Here is a 17897-nt window from a genome sequence, read left to right on the forward strand (position 1 = left end):
ATCTTCTCAGTCGCTCCATTGTGTGCCTTTTACTGTGTGTGCATACGTCGCCATTCTTTGCGTCTTTCACGGAAAGTTACAAAGACTTATATACGAGGACCTAAAAACCTGGGGTAAGTCCAAGTGGTACTCGTTAATGGTTGATGTTATCAACATTTGAAAAACTTTTTTTCTCAAGCATTGCATTACCCGATTTCTATCGGGTTCACGCACAGTTCACTTCAGACTAAGTAAACAGATCTTTATTAAAATAGAATAAAAGGTCACGTAAGTAGGAAGTAAACATTTGTATTCCCCAAGGAGTGTCGCGTGCATGAGTAATGTATTACGACATGCATGTATTCCCAGGCACAAAACCCTATTAATACCTTTTTTACTGTTCGTTCTTTGGAAATTTTAGTTTTTTTTTCCAATGTTAGTGAAACAGAATACACGCTGTATATATACATATATAGGTATATGGGCCAACGTGCTTAGCAATGACAGATAGTCATCACCATGCATCTAATAGCATGAACTCAGCGCGATATCATCACTTGGATAGGCTAGTCTTACACTTACGACACGATCCAGTCATTATTTCTAACATACCTTCAGATTCAAGATTTCGCTTACTCTTTCTTTCTATTTTCACCATCTGAATGAAATATATTTATTCAGTTTTTCTTGGCCTCATTCCAACATCATTGGGAAGTATTGACGGCTTCTCTTTGCATATATACTTTCTTAGTTCTTTGGTAGTTTGTGTTAAACGTCGTTCTGAAAATTGGCCTTGCAGTTCTGGTACGCCAATTTTGGTTCGCGGCTGGTATGGTAGGCATAGAATGTGATTGAATGTCATACTTCACTCTCTTATGCTCTATATTCAATCATGCGTGTTGGTTTGCTTGATGTGTTTGGCCATTCTCAAAAGTCTACACTCATTTTCGGAGACACAGGGGTTCTAACTCATTTACTACAGTTCTTCGTCCTTTGTCCGGTTTTGTAATGTGTGAATGTCATTCGTGTCAACGGAGTACCTGTACACTCAAAAACTGATTAATCTGTTACATTCAACAGAACGTCTGCATCTATAATAACAGAATACAATAAAGCATCATTCAGACAACAGGCTTTCTGTTAAAATTGACAGATTAATTTTTGGAATGTATTAAACGCTGCTGGTTTATTTAAATGTGTCCTACGTACGTCCTGGTTTTCTGGACAAATGCCTTCTCAAAATGCAGTAAGAGAGTGACTTAGAGATGATCGCGAGGCTCTTGAACACTGGCCGCCTGCACAAAGGGATGGAAAGACTAAGTTAACTGTAAATAACTGAGATCACGATGGTAGCCCCAACTTACAATCGACAACCTCTTGCACGAAGGGATTACGAACTATAATTATTGTCGTAACTTACAATCAAAAATTACAATCGTGTTCACCCTGTTGTAAATATTTACATCTGTGCGTTGAAACAGACATTCGTATACCAGCCGTCAACCAATACTGACGTTTTGATTTCAGTTATAAAATTTAAATTTACCCGCATGAATGTATAAAGTGACCCGTACTTTGCATTGTAAAGTATAACAGCCGCTATATGCCTCTAACATAAAACACGCAAATTATTCCCAAAATCAATTAAGTTCTGTTTTTTCTTTACAGCAGAAGCAGTGACCGAGTCAGAAAGGCATGTTTCATTTGAGCGTGTTCACCTTCCCTAAAGAGACGAGGTTTAAAAGCCCACGGGTGGTCTTCTGATGGTATCCAGTGACCATGTATTTTTACTTAGCGGTTCAGAAATAGATCATAAGTGTAGAGGATGTGTAGGGTTATATGTGTTTTGTGTAACACTACCCACAAGGTCAGGGGCCGGCCATGGAGTGGCGAGGCGGACCGGACATTGCCAGCCAGATAACCCGGTTAAAGCTGCTCGGCTAACATTGCCACATGTTAGATAAGGGCATTGGATAGCCTCGTGTGCTGTTTGGTCTTTTCACCTCTAAGGTCATCCGCCGGACAAAAGGGGCTCCATCAAGGTGTTTTTTCAACTAACGTATTTCGACCTTGACAATCTGTTTTAGTTCTTAAAACTGAAGATTTTTAACCTGACGCTAGAGGAAATACCTTTGAGGAAATATTTTTAGGAATTTTTGCCAAGTTTAATCAGGATTTCATCCTGCCAGTTACATCATAGCCAGACTTTTAGAGAATTACACAAGAGAAATTGCAAGCATTTTAGGCATTGTATGTATAGCAGTATCCTTCTTGCTGGTTGTGAAGATGTTTTGTCCACGTTGTAAACCGCTCTACTAAATATATAGGCGTGGGAAAGTCTTTCAGCAACCTGCGGATGGTCGCGGGTTTTCACCGTGCTCTGACCGGTTTCCTCCCCCCATAATGTTGGTCGCCGGCGTATAAGTGAAATATTTTGAGTACGGCGTAAAATTCCAATCAAATAAATAAATAAATATATAGATATATGGTTTCAAGAAGATTTCTATACTGAGAACACTGACACAGAAGAAATAGAAGTCCTAAACTGCAAAACACAGAGAATTCTCTCAAAATTTCACACTCTATAATTTAAACATGATCTGCATGTGTGTATAGGAACCCTATATACAGAAAATTATAACAACCCGGAAGGCACATATATTTCACATCAAAAGAGAACCTACTAGAGCACGATGAACATCTCATTTATAGATCTCCTTGATCGTTGATATTTTCAAGTTTTCTTCAAGCTATACTTTGAAATGTCTGTTTACGTTTTGTCTCGCTGTGGATGTTTGGTGATGCCTAACTGGTCCAACACTATTGCAACACAACCAGATTTTGCTGAAAAAAAAAGATCGAATTCCCACGGATCTATTTTTTTATTTATTTGATTGGTGTTGTACGCCGTACTCAAAACTATTTCACATATACACCGGTTTGGGGAAAGCCACGATCATCAGCAGGTTGCTGACAGACCTCCATTGATCTAAGGTCCGTTTTCAAAACAACGCATTTCCATTCAAAGAAACGAAACATGCGCCATCAAATACACAATTGATACCAGCCAATCATATGAGCGCCATGGTAACGAACATGCCTTCAGTATCGTGAACAGCACAACTGATTCATGATGTAATCATACTGGCGTATATTGGCGAAGTTCAACTATAATATGATAACGCGTTCTTGCCAAACACCTGTTGTGAGTGGCATAATAAGGATTTAAAAGCGTTTTTGAAAATATTAGCTTTTATAAGTTTCCATATTTTTTGCCCTTTATACAGCCATGCTTCAGTTATGGACTTTATAGTTTTGACTGTATTCTAGTAATGTAATTTAGGGTTATAAAAGAGTGCTTTTTTAAAATGAACTTGTATCTGTGTTCAAGCTCTACTTGGAAATATGTGGAATTTAAGACTGATTTTCTTTAGTTTTTGTAGGTAAGTAATTTTAGTGCGTGGAGGAGTAATATTAAAACAAAGTATAGAGCAGGGAGCACCTATATGAACCCCTTAGGAATAGTGTTTTTGTTTGCCATTGGCCGCTGGGTTCGCGCTCTAGAGCAAAGAGGTGAGAAAAGAGGTGAAGTGCAGTTTACTGGGTCACTACTGAAAAGGTGTTTATACAACATTCTGTAACACTGATGTGAAGTTATGCGGCTAGTGCCCGCCAGGCCAACTTTCTCATCCCACTTCTAGAATCGCGCGTTAGACTCAATCGCCCGCACTCCAGCAGCGTGGGAAGCCAGTGCGTTATTTGGGCCACACTTTTACTACAGCGTCCCTTCACTACACATCCAACATGAGGTGTGCTATGCGATCTGGCGGGAAGTTCACTAATCGTTCGTGCAGCCTATATAGGCCTCGTTGACACATAATATATGTGTGATAAAAAACTGCATGGTCATGTTGTTCTTCTACCCATTTGGATTTCCAATGAGTATGAATATTATGTCTATTTGATAACAATCTGCTACCTGAAATATAAATACAATAGACATATATCCCGGCCCACACCTTGACAGAGTTAGCAACAGTGGTATTCCCAATTAAGGCTTTTTTTTACGACTAAACTTTGACTGGATCACGGGTTTTTTTTATTTTTATTTTCTATGCCACATTGAAGTTTTTGTATTCTTCAATTATGTCATATGGTGCACTTGTCCTTCACCAGGTGTTTACAAATGCTGTAGTTTTCCGTAAGACATATGTATGCAGTAGTATATATTTGTGAACACGTGGGCCAGGTGCGGGTGTGCATTCCCCAACGTCGTCAAATTGCCCACTCAGTGAACTTCTGCTTGTGATGCCTGGTGGCTTGTCCCGCGGCCGTCAGGTTCACACTGCGCAGATGCGGTAATGATGGCAACTGGCAGATGTCACTTGTCATGTGTCTGTTTCCTTCCAGTGCCTAAATCGCCTTACCTCAGACTGCGCATCTGTATATACCCTATTATCCTCACTAAGTTTCGGTGCAATCTAGTTGACAGAAGTACAATCCTTCCACTGCTCCCTTCCCACAGGTTCACCCAGAATTAACAAAACCCAAATGAACCGCTGTGTTCTCGTACACAGTACATCCGTGTCGCTAGGGATAAGCTACGTATGTGCGCTCTACTTTCTAAGCCTTAGTGCTGGCCAGTGTGTTATCGGCTATATGGCGTAACGCTCTCCTTTTCTGGGCTCCTGTGTTTAGGGTTACATAATGTGAGCTGATTTCCTCATACATATGTATTACAGAGGAGTTCAAGTTAAGTTCAGTGTTTTGGTGTATGAATGAGTTCATCCGGAACTCTCTTTTATTTCAACTTCTTGTTATTTTTCTCAGATGCCTATCATTCCATCTGCCTCTTTTCTCTGTTACTTCACATTTTTATTTTGTCAGTGAATATTTATTTCATTCCACGCTAATTTTGCTATGCATACATGTATTTCTTTATTTGATTGTTGTTTAACGCCATACTCCAGAGCTTTGCACTTAGACGATGGTGGTTAGTTTCGTGGGTGGAGGAAACCGCCTTGCCCGGCGTAAACCACCGACATTTTGGCAAGTTACAGACGAACTTTGGCAAGTGTGTCTTATAGTTTTGCACTCCATATTCATGCAAAACAGTAAAACGGCCTCGATGATCACTGAACTATGCACGATCTGCTCCTATTTCCTACAGGGTAACCTTTTATTTCATATTTGTTGTTAGTCATCATTACTTGAAGTTTTCTTTTTTTGCTAATGTTTTGTCTTATGTCGTCAATAATTTTTATCACATACGTTTCAACTTTGTACATATACTGAACCATGCTGCCCAGTAATTAGTTACATGGCGTCACAAAATTTAAAGTTCCTTTTCCAGAATATTCCTCAAACAAACAACGAAAGTGCTATAGAAACAAATTTGTGTGAAGTATGATATTTCGAGAAAAAAAAACTATCGTCTCCTTATTGTAAACACCGTTAATTTTCAAGATATGTATTTAAACCCTCTTTTGGGATATCTTCGAGTGACCTGTGAACAGAAACATCTTTCCTTTTACTGAGATTCATGTATTTATTTATTTATTTATTTATGTAGATTGTACTTTAAGTCGTATTGAAGAATATGTCGCTGTTTTTTTTAGATGAAACCGAAAATAGAGCCTTTAAGAAAAAGCTACCACGTTAATTCCGAGTGTAATGTAGGCAAGTAATTTCACGACTTTTCACAAAGTCACATTTTTAGCCGAACAGTCCTCTAGACTGGGTACGCTACACCCAGCTCAAAAATAGACTGAGTATCATTCAGAAAGTGGTTTAATTAGCCCTGTTATTGTTATGTACAGATTCCTTGGTTCGAAACCTGGAGTGAATTACTCAGTGAGTGTACATCCCAAATAACTGTTTAAGATTCAGTATGGATTCAAAGACCATAGAATATTCGTCACCGAGAAAGAAAAGTAAATGCTTTCTCACGATTTCACCAAGTACATGATATAGATAAAATGCAGCTTGTGTGAATATGTCAGTCAATCAGTCAGTAAATAAATCAAATGAACGGACCGTTCAATTGCATATGTATATATGACAGACCCAGTTTTACTGTTTTCGTCTGACACATTTTACTAAGTGATGATATGTAATGTAAGCAGTAGACGGGTATATCAGCTACCGAGAAATGTCCGTGCCTGTGGTAAAGTAATAAAATATTTCCAATGCAAAAACGTACAGAGGATTAAGCGAAGCTATAAGCCAGTGAAAATGTTTACATAGCCTTTCACAGGCTTGCTCTTAATATTTTCATAACCTGATATAAAAAAAAAATCACAAGTGGTGTGGCCGAACGCTTCAGGTTATCAGGTTCCTAAATCACGAATGACCTCTCGGACTTGCCAGGTAACACAGAAGTATTTCTCACCCACCCCCTCCACACCCCCCTATTCCCTGGATACCTTATTGCACGTCTCTCAAAGTCTCAGACAGTCACAGTCTACAAAAAACCATAACCTCATCTGACCGACCTAAGTATAAAGGTGAGACGGTGAGATAAAAAAAAACGCTGACCTGATGTATGTCTAATTCTATTCACTGGCAGAAAAAATGTGAAACCGGACTCCACTGCTCCTCTAACCTTTATATTGACCCCTTGATCAGTATATTGGTATCATCCAGCTGATAGCATAGGTAATGATATACTGCCTCTGAGGTATGCAAATACATAAATATAACACAGCTTACCAAAATGTAATACACCTGAATTGGTTTAATTAACAGGTCATTAATTGAAGTAAATGAAATCGCCAAAAGACGGACTAAGTCTGCGCTATCCTTTGTCCAATAGCTTGCATTGCATGCGTGTCCTTGGTTTTCGTACACATTTCTGCGGGCACATGTACTGACAAGCGACTCCGGTAAACAATTTATTTTCGTCTTGACTAATATCTATGTAATGTTGTTTACTTGCAAAAGGACACAGCCAGGTTGCAGCGGTTATATTTTCCAAGTGCAAGTGTTGACCCACATCCCTGGACACTGTTTTAAATCAAATTCAATTCTGCCCTTACCCACTTTTGCGCACATATAATGCATGCATATGTATATACTGAAACGTTGCTTTCAGGGAAAGTATACAATTTGACGAATTTGATCTTGCATCGGTCTGATTGATTCCACCTTTTTTAGCCGCTATCCAGGATAGAGGAGGATGCATTCATCGCCAAATTGCCAGGATCAGCTGTGAGGTATTTTTGCTGGTATTAACCACGTCTCGCTGTTTATCGTTTCGTAGCCTTGAACTCACGCCAAAACAAACTGCGCAGAGCGGGAAAACGGCCAGTATTTCATTCAGCATATTGTGAAGACAACGTTTCCCTTCCGGATGGAATGCACGTGATTGAAGCCTAGACGAGGGCTACACGCCAGGGGCCTTTGTGCCAAGTCTACAGCTGTAGTGTCCCAATTAACCTTCAAGTGAAGACGCTTTCATCTGTAATCTTTAATGACCAACGTAGTGGAATCGGGTCCACGCATTATACGCCTATTATATATTATGCACAATATATCCAGAAGTGTACTCAAGTAACTTATTGAACTGGTATTCAATTTATTTTTTTATTTATTAATTATTATTAATTTCTGATGGTGAAATGTAATTTAAAAAACGGTATTTATTTATTTCAATGTATTTGGTGTTGAACACCTTGATCAGGAGTTATCGGTCATGTTCATTTTTGGAGGAAAGCGGAGCGACGGAGGAAATCACCGCACTTTACGAGGTACCTGATAAACCTCTTGACTGTAAGCTACACCAAAAACAACGAGAACTGGATTCGAGCAAGCATCCTCATTAGTCACGGGACTGTCGGTCACACCGAGTCTGGGCTTTCATCGTCTGAGCCACCGAGGGCCTAAACTATGACGTGGGAACTATGTTTATGCAAGAAGATGAAATTTCTCAGAAATGACAGCGAAAACCTGTATGTGTTAAAAACTACTCCAGTTGACTATCTGTGTCATCGTGTTTGAAGAAAATGAACTCGGGTATTCCGTCTGACAAAAATTGTTTAACATTAACTAATAGCATGTCACAACACAGTGTTGTCTGCTAATAACATTTATGAAATTATTTACAGCCACAAACAGTTTTTATAAAAGTTAGTTAACAGGAAAAGAATAATAAGAGATGCTACTGGCTCTAAGGAGATATAACTTAACACCCCTTTGACGTCAATATGACGTAAGCGAGCGGTCATTCTACCGACTTTTACAGTCCCCACCACCCCCCACCCCCAACTCCCTTCATTTCCCCACTCGACCTGTGTATGGTTGCATGGGGTTGGATAGAGGACAAGCGATCTGTGAATAGAATCTTGGCATGTCCGCCCGAAGCTGCCCGGGGCACTTGCGTCAAGAAACATCTAACTTCCCAATCCTGTTCTCATCAACATGGTGCCAAACAAAGATTTTGCTATTGCCTCAGCAGATTAACACATTACCTGTTGTAAATATATCTGCATCTGCCAATCACTCAACTTTTTTTACACAAAATCAGCTCAGTCAGTTTGAAAGCCTGTGTTGCTGCGAGATTTTAATCAAGACACCTTATCTGTCCCACGTTTTAATTGCTTTTTACATCCAAAAATCTGACGACCGTCATGTGTCATAGTTGTCATTCAGTAAGCCATTCATCAGATGCATGTTATTAAAGAAAATATAACAAATTGCAGAAGTAGAATGAATATTCAATATATATGGAGGGCATGAAAGTCTGCTGAAAAGAATGCACAACTCGGATTTTAATTAGCACAGACAGGAAAAGTTCCCCAACTCATTTAAAATGTCCATGTCTCTGATATCCACCTATCAGTGGATTTTGCATGAGGCTGCTTTTGACCACTCGTTAGACTGCCACTGACATTCCTATGTCATAGGTCCAAAGAATATGTGGATTTATTACACATAAAACTACTGATCATCCGCAGGACTGCTACTGGTCATCCATTGGGCTGAATTATAGACCATCCAAGGGGTATTGACCAACAGTTGAACTGGTAACTACTTAGCTATTAAACAGCTATTGTCCACAGGACGGCTAATGTCCGTCTGCAGGGCTGCTATTGACCGTCTGAGGGACTGTGGTAATGACCATCCAAAGGGAGTCGGGGGGGGGGGGGAGCAGGGGCCTACCATTGGCAACAGTTGAACTGGTATGAGTTGGACTGTTATTGACCGTTCATGAGACTGCTATTGGCCGTCCATAAAACTTCTACTGGCCATCCATAAAACTGCTACTGGCCGTCCATAAAACTGCTGCTGATCACCTGCGGGCCAGCTGTGTGACTGCTGTTGAACAGCCACGTTATGGACTGCTATTGGCAGTACACGGAATTGCTGTGCGGACCGTCCATTGAATTGCTTTGACCGTCCACGGGAGAGTTCTTGACTTTTCACGGGACTGGCATGGACCGTCGACGGGACTGCTATTGACAATCCACGGAACTGCTATTGCTTAGGCATATAATATGTTGGTATGCTTGGATTTTAACGTCGTATTTAACAATTGTTCAGTCATATGACAACAACAGACATATAATACTAAAGCATTGTATTGTCCATGGGTAACCTGCTTTAATAGGATATTTCACAATTGCAATATTACAAAAGGGACAGCAACACGTGTTTAGGAATAAGCGTCTAAGTGCACCGCAATGTAAGTCAGGGAGACCCGCTGTTACTTACGTCATCGATATGACCATATGCCAACTTTGTGTCGAGGCTGTTAGGTCGAGGCCGAGGGATTATGAAGTTTTCGTTATCTGTAAATGACATACATGTATGTGAAAGAAAAGACAAAAGCTAATCTGATAGAACATATTTTATTTGAGGTTCGCAAAAAGACACTATAAAATCAAACTTTTGGCTGGAGCCATTATCTGTTTGGTTCGATATCGGGAGAAAAAAAATTCTGCAGCCTTTGCTGAAGTATGAAATGGAAAATCGTCCTGTTTGATTTTTGTAATTTGCAATGTTTCCATGCTGCCATCAATGTCAAACGCTTCAGCCCACTTCATGTTAGCATGTGACCTGTGCTGAGGTTGTTTGTCTCCCGTTACAGTAAGACCAAAACCTTATGAAACCCAGCATTGAAACATCAGAGGTCAGTTCTGAGTGAGCATGCGCTAATTGTGTCACTATTGCTATACATACATCTCCAGTTGACGTGAGAAAACTACGGTTCTATGCGTCGAAGCAGACATTCGTAGACTAGCCGTCAACCAAAATGGACGGTCCACAATCTCAAGAACAATTCACAAAATATAACAAAGTATAACACAACCACCAAGAAATAAGAATGTCTATGAAGTTCGAAATTAGGATGGAATCATGCAAAGAGAAGCCGTCAACAGTTTCGAATGATGTTGGAAAGATACAATGTTCTAGGCGAAGGAGTGAAATCAGTAATCAAGAGCATGGAACGATTCGTGGACAGCTGTATCTCCTGATCTGGCACCCTGCTTTGACTATTGTAGTCTGCGACCATGCATGGACACTGTTCTCTGCATACTCTAAAACTCTAATAGTATTTCTGTCTTGCATGGCGGCATGAACTCCTCAAATATCACCAAACATTCGTCATATATCACAAAATATTGGTGAAATATCACCACATGTTATTATAGATAAGTTATTATATCAAGTACACGGTATGAATGTACCTGACGAAGATCATTGTGCCCCAAGATGATCTAGAAGATTTAGGCAACTAGCCCATACCTTAGAAAAAGATCCAGAAAAAGTATTCCTTTATTAAAATGAGTGTACCTCATTATTGCGTCTCATAAAGACGAGTATCATTGTGCCTCATTGTACCTCACGGTCAATATGCCTCATGGTATGTGTACATCACGAAAATCATCGCACTTTGTTACATCATTGTACTTCATTTATTTATTAATTTATTTGATTGGTGTTTTACGCACTACTCAAGAATATTTCACTTATATGATGACGACCAGCATTATGGTAAGAGGAAATTGGCGGAAACCCATGGTCATCCACAAGTTGCTGCAAGACCTTCCCAATTACGACTGGAGCGGAATCAGGCATAAAATGGAACTGAATTCACATCGACCCCACTAGATGCTCCTGAGTCATTGCTCCGCGCTAGCACGTTGAAAGCCTCGGTTACGGAGGAAAAATGTTGTCCTTTTAATAAGTGTACACAATATGGTCCATCTATCTTTCTCGTGTGTACTAGGTATCTATCCGAATTTCTCCGTGACCACATGCCGTATTTCCCACACTGACTGTGTCATACTTCCAAGTTGCCGTTTGGCTCAGACTCTCTAAGTCCAGATGTCAGTTATCCCACTGTCATTATACCGTATTTATCAAACTACCTGAGACCAGATGGCAGTTAACAATTTGTCAAGTTGCCTATTTCTCAGTCTCTCTGTAGCCCAATGATGTCATATTTCTGAGACTTTGACCAGATATCAGTAATTTCACTGTCAAGTTGCCGTTTTTCTCAATCAATCTGTGACCAAATATCAGTAATTATACTGTCAAGTTGCCGTTTTCCTCAATCTATCTGTGACCAAATATCAGTAATTATGCTGTCAAGTTGCCGTTTTCCCCAATCTGCCTGTGACCAAATATCAGTAATTATACTGTCTAGTTGCCGTTTTCCTCAATCTATGTGTGATAGATTGGGTTTCCCCCCGGGCTCTGCCCGGTTTCCTTCCACGATAATGCTGGCCGCCGACGTTTAATTGAAAAATTCCTGAGTACAACGTCAAACAATAATTAAATAAATAAATAAAATAAATAAGATACCAGTTATCACTTCTCAGTCTCTTTGTAGCCCAATGCCTCTTTTCACACAGTTAAGTTTCAATCTTTCTTTGTCCTTGACATTCCAGAGGAGTGTTACGAAATGCTGAGCAATTTTAATACGCAATGAAGATGACATATTTATCATAACGTCTGTGATCAGATGTCAGTCATCACAATATCAAATTGCCGCATTTATCAGGCTGTCTGTGACCAGGTGTTAATTATCGTGCTGTCATGTTACCATATTTCTCAGGCTGTCTTTCACTAGAGATATCATTTATCATACTGCCATTGCTGCTCCAGTATAGTACACCTCGCTTCGTTTTTCTGTATATACCATCTTTCTCTTTCCAGACACTAAATTTTCCATATGACTTAAATAAAGACTTAAATAGGTCGACGAGATTAAATGTCAAAAATTAGATTAAAACCTAAATACGTTAAGTGAGACAAGTCTTTCATATAAAGCTGATTCTTGAATTGACTAAAAATTAATTAGAAGTGAGTGAGTGAGTTAGTGCTTGGGGTTTAATGTAGTATTTAACAATTTGTCAGTCATATGACGACGAAGGAATCCTTAGAGTGCATGTAGTGTGCCTCTTTGTTGCACGGCGGATTTCCACCGCTTTTTTATCTAGTTCTGCTTCACTGAGACGACTTACCGAAGGCAAGTAAGCTGCCCCGCCCCAGCCATTTTACTGATACGGGTCAACCTGTCGCTGCGCTATCCCCTTCACGCTGAACACCAAGCGAGGAAGTTACTTCCTCTTTTAAGGCCTTAGGTGTGACTAGGCTCAGGATTGACCCTGGATCTACCGCTCCCCAAACGGTAAGTGAATGACGTCTTTATATGTCATTTATATTGTACCAATGCATAAACCAGGATTCGTTTGCATCCTCGAGGCCATGTTATTGTTTATTACGTATGTTGACAACACACTATTTCAGTAATTCTAGACCAGTGACTTCAAATATACAGCGGAAAGCATTAAGCCATGATGTTGTGGAGTGTGTATAGTTTGCTACTTTGTAAGCATTTACATGAACAGTTAGAATAAAACCCTAACTAAGGTAAACTGACAATAGGCCGTATTTCAGTAGTTACGTGCGACCATTTGTCAACTATCACATTTTTGGGGCTGCTTTGGTTTTACTCTCTACGCTGTAAGTCTTTAATTTGCAAAGTCAAACCACCACTTTTCATTGACTAGCGGGTAGATTATATTTAAATTAGAGACAAAATGTTTCAGAAAGTTCACAGAACATATTTGAATGTAGGGCATTCCAAGGAGACCCTTAAGCCGCATGGGGGGCCTCCATGGCTCAGTTGGTTAGCGCGGTAGCACAGCGTAATGATCCAACTATAGTTCAGGTGAAAATAAAACAACAGAAGGTCTATTGTTCATTTTTATTTGACTGTATTTGTTCAAACCCGTATCTCTTGTCAATAAATAATGTTCCACCAGACATATTTTATCTGGCCCCTACCATATAAGCCTGTATAACATCATTGTGAAGATCGCTACTCGCATACACTCGCTTATTTCACACCGCTACAAAGATATCAGGCTTCAAAGAAGTTACTACAAAATGAAACACTAAGGCACTAATTTCATGCAAATGTTCTAAATAAAGTGTAGTAGTTGTGCATATGTATCCATTTTTAATGTCGCACTTGATCTACAAATTTTCATCTTTTACATTCAGAAGTCAAGATTTAAATTTGTGCTCACTTCTCACGTTTGGTAATGGAATGAAGTAAGTTAAACAATAATTCAAAAACAAAAAACATATCACATGTTCTTCATAACCCACTTTTTCAAAGTCCCTTTCAAAATAAAATGGTTTGATATCAGCAAGATTGTCTTTCGTAAAAGGAGAAAAATATATCATAAATTTAATTCTGGAAAAAAATTCACACACACCGGTATTCTATAATTGCGGACTTCCTTGGACGTATTTTACGTGTTTAGAAGAAACATAAAGCCCTTAAAACTATAATTTAGAAGAGTTCGCGAGCAGGGGATGAAATGAAATAATACACGCAAGGAAATTCACTCGGGAGAGATGTAACACATAAATCAACATACACACCATCATGTTATTACAGAAAACAGCAGATAGACAACGTGTGAGCGAATTGTTTCCGCCAGTCCTGTGTGATATGGCGTCCGCTGATAACGTCTGGTGTTCAACAGAAGGCTTCCATGAAGAAACCACGGCAACGTTTACATCGGTCTACACCGTCGTCAATACTCTTAACCCAGATAACTGTTTCGACGGGATCCCTCAGCATCACCGCTTTAGCCTAGTAAAGTTGACCCGGACATCTTTGTCAGGTTTGGGGGTTGGGAAAAGCGCCATATTATAGCTGTCCAATACAGTCCATTTGTATGACCGGCAAAGTTCCAATATGGTCAGTTTCATGGCCATCTTGGCGAACTCTTTCCCGGGACATGATCGTACTCCAGCCCCGAAGGGGATGTAGGCAAACCTTTGTTTGTCCGGTCTGTCTGGATTATCCTCCTGCCATCTGTCCGGATCGAACTGCTCCCGCAATGGGATTGACTGGTTCTCGTGGGTCTCTCTAATACTGAATGAGACAGTCCAGTCCTTAGGGATAAGGTATCCCTGAAATGAGACAAAAAATATTGTCCTTCGTCGGTACAGGTGTTTAATATTTATTTGATTGGTGTTTTACGCCGTACTCAAGAATATTTCACTTATACGACGGCGGCCAGCATTATGGTGGGTGGAAACCGGCCAGAGCCCTGGGGGAAACCCACGACCACCTACAGGTTGCTGACAGACCTTCCCACGTACGAATCGATACAGGTATAGTTATAATCAGAACAGAATGCTTGTTCGTTGTCTGAATATTGCGTCTATTGCATGCACTCATCTGCCATATCCAACCAAGAATATTTGATCCAAAGATTTTGACCTATTTACTCACAAATCGTGAATTACATGGAGGATATTCTGCCTACCTCACTACCCCGTGTGACTGATGGCTTCTGACGGCATGTACCGAGCCCCTGAATAATGGGGCTTTGGGTGAGGATTTTTCAGTTACGTGGTGAGGTGTGCTCTTTACCTCCACCCATAAAACTGACCACCGTGATTTAACTCAACAGTTCGTAGGAACGACTTTAAACACCAATCAAGTAAATAGCATCTGAAAACGTTTAACTGAAATCAATTACTTAAAAGCATCAATCTTGCATGGTATTTAATGGTGTAACTTACATCAAGCTCAAATGCTTCCTTGGCTGTCCTGTAGCCACCACCAACTGGAGGATATACTCGGAGCACCTCCTTCACAATGTTGTCCAGGTATGTCAGAGACTGCAGCCGTTGCAATCCAATGCTGGAGAGGGGAGCAGTGACGGGATCGTCTAAATAGTGATCTGTCAACTCTTCGTAGAGCTTCTTCATCATTCCTTGGTTCTTGCCCAGCAGAAGTATGGAATTCATGATGGTTGAGAAGAGGGTTCCAGTGCCAGCCACGATGATTTCCACGCTGGAATCGGTCAGCTTAGTCAGAAGTTCTTCTGTCACATTTCCATCCTCATCAAAATTCGCATCCTTTAGAATCGTCACCAAAACAGGAGGCAAGTTGTTATTCTTCACTTTGCCGATCAGGTTTTTTGCAAATTTTTTGGCAAATAGTTCTAAATGATTTCTTGCTGTAACTGCCTGCAAAATACACACAATATATAATTATACTGCTGTAGCTATTAACGAAGAGGAAATATGGCATCGGTTTCTCTTTCGAGCATGATACAAAATTAGAAATCATCTGTAATCGAGTCTAATCCAGACCAAAAAATAATGACAGGGAGATATTTTTTGTAATCTGAGAGCACTCTAATTTGTTCAACAAAAATGTGCATTGAGCGAGCAAATAATTCCATGCGAACGTCTAATTCCATGTGCACATGCAGTTGGTTGTGTCGAATCGAATATCGAAGTCGACTGAAAATAATTGCTTCATATGATCTGTTCTTTTCGCTAGAATTGACACTTCACACTTTTCGATTTTACTGAATTCGACTAGACGATACGACATATTCGGTACACTGCAACGATTTAGATTTCATAGTACGCCGATTAAACCACTCTTACCTTGTTGTAGGAGCTGCCAGGTAGATTCAACGGCAGACTGAACAGGTTCGCCAGTATCGTAGCGGCATGGGACCCTAACACCTTTATATCCTCCTTTGATATGTTCGGACCGTACAGGATGGACATAACCAGCTGTAGGGTAAGCAATTGCACAGAATCAGCGAGCTCCACACGGCTCTGAGAACTCCAGTCCAGCAGGGCCTCTTGGATCATGGCGGCCATGCCGTTTCCGTAACTCTCCAGATGCCTTCCCGTCAACCCTTGCATAAACCCGCGCTTCCGGTATCTGTGAATTTTCCCTTGAGACTGAGACAAAGATTCAGTTCCTAGGAGAGTACGAATCCCTGAAGGGTGAATGGCGTTTACAATCTTATCGTCGCCCTTAAGAATCTGCTTGAGATTGCTGGCACCACTGACTCGCACAATCGGGCGGAAAAACAAGTGCGTCTTGAAAATATCTCCAAATTTATCTCTGCGTTCACGGAAAAATTCAACCTGAAAGACAAAAATGGAAAGTTTCACGCCCTTTGCGATCGAAACGATTATGAACGCATACGCTGTGACAGTTAGTCTAATCAAAAGAAAAACCACAGTTTGTTCCCCTTAACTAATTGCAGTGTAACGCGGCGATGCGAAAAGCGGATTTCCTGTGGTGGCGTAGGTGGTAATGGACGACACAGTCCGATTTGCTTTCTTTCCAAACCGGGCACTAGAAAGCCACATTGCAAGAGCGCGAACAAAGCATCAATGAAAACTCTTTGAAGTTATTTAGCAAAACTGAACTTATCGTATCATTTTCAAGATTATTCCCTTTATGTAATACTCCTTGGCCGTAATACTATATTTATGAAGTGTTTTACACAATAAACACAACTTATGAAGTTTTGTCAAAAAACAAACCATGTTTAACTTAGACAAAAAACTATCGAAAATTTTCTGAACTTAGGAAGTTTTATGAAACCGGGCCCTGTAGTTTTCTGAAATTAACTTGGCACCTGTGAAACTTGCTGTCATGATACCACGTACGAATCAGTTGGGACTGGATTCAACATCATAGAGCGAAGTTGTCAGTCTGCTTCTTTATGAACTCGTTATCGATGAACGTATTTGATGACCACCTCTAGGACTAAATAGTAAGCCATGGATCCAGATAATAGTCCGGGCCGTCAGTAGTTAAAACAATATCAAAAGTGACGTTTCCACAGACCAGTTTCATCTAGTGAACATAGTTTGTGTCCGTCATGTGAGTCAAATTAAGACATCTAAATGTTTAGCTAAGGTGTCCAAAAGTCACTGACAGTAGTACAGGTATACGGATGTCACCGGGCAAGACTTAGGACATGATTTTCTCTCTTACCTTCTGACGGGCCAGGCTTATGGTCTCACCCAGGAGAGGTAAACCAAGTGAGCCCGGGGGTAACTTAAGCCCACCGTAACCACCGTCTTTCTTACGGTGACAGTACCAAAGGACGCACGTGAGGATGAAGAGAGCCCCCGTGACGAAGAGGCGACCAGGCGAGCACACATCTACACTTTCTACCTTCATGCCGGCGACAATTCCACTAACACCGGTAGATAAGACCTCTTAACACTAGTGAATGAAGTTATATACTACAAATGTACTCAAGTGACTCAAGCTCTTCTAGGTTGATCAACGAATGGATGGACAGACCCTGGAGACACAGTGATTACGAGCCGCTGATTGGCAGAGCTCTGTCCTATGTGACAAGCTCCGCGCCGGCCGGCCTTCTTTATAAACACACCCTCTTCTCATCTCCATGAAGCACGTGCGGACTTACTACAGAAAGTTGGCACGAAGTCAAGAAAGCTGCTTGAACTACGGATAACCTTATTTTTTGCTAGGCTATACCGTTTTTAGCAAAATAAAGTTTTTTTTTATACTGTCATCCAATTTCATTGTCCTGCCATGACATCCGGTAGTCACCTCAAGCATGCAACCTACAACTGTGACAACTTTGAAA

General features: G+C 40.5%; 1 protein-coding gene across 1 annotated transcript; it reads right to left on the minus strand.

Moving 5' to 3' along the window:
• Positions 1 to 12907: 12907 nt before the first annotated feature.
• LOC135467959 (cytochrome P450 26B1-like) lies at positions 12908 to 17611 on the minus strand. Its single transcript, XM_064745911.1, has 4 exons — positions 17273 to 17611; positions 15916 to 16410; positions 15037 to 15486; positions 12908 to 14418 (listed from the first exon to the last, which is right to left on the minus strand). Exons 1-4 carry the CDS (start codon positions 17459 to 17461, stop codon positions 14083 to 14085), a joined length of 1470 nt encoding a protein of 489 aa, XP_064601981.1. The 5' UTR covers positions 17462 to 17611; the 3' UTR covers positions 12908 to 14082.
• Between the last annotated feature and the right edge of the window lie 286 nt (positions 17612 to 17897).

Source organism: Liolophura sinensis, chromosome 6, assembly GCF_032854445.1.
Source record: "Liolophura sinensis isolate JHLJ2023 chromosome 6, CUHK_Ljap_v2, whole genome shotgun sequence".
Classification (NCBI taxonomy): Eukaryota; Metazoa; Mollusca; class Polyplacophora; order Chitonida; family Chitonidae; genus Liolophura; species Liolophura sinensis.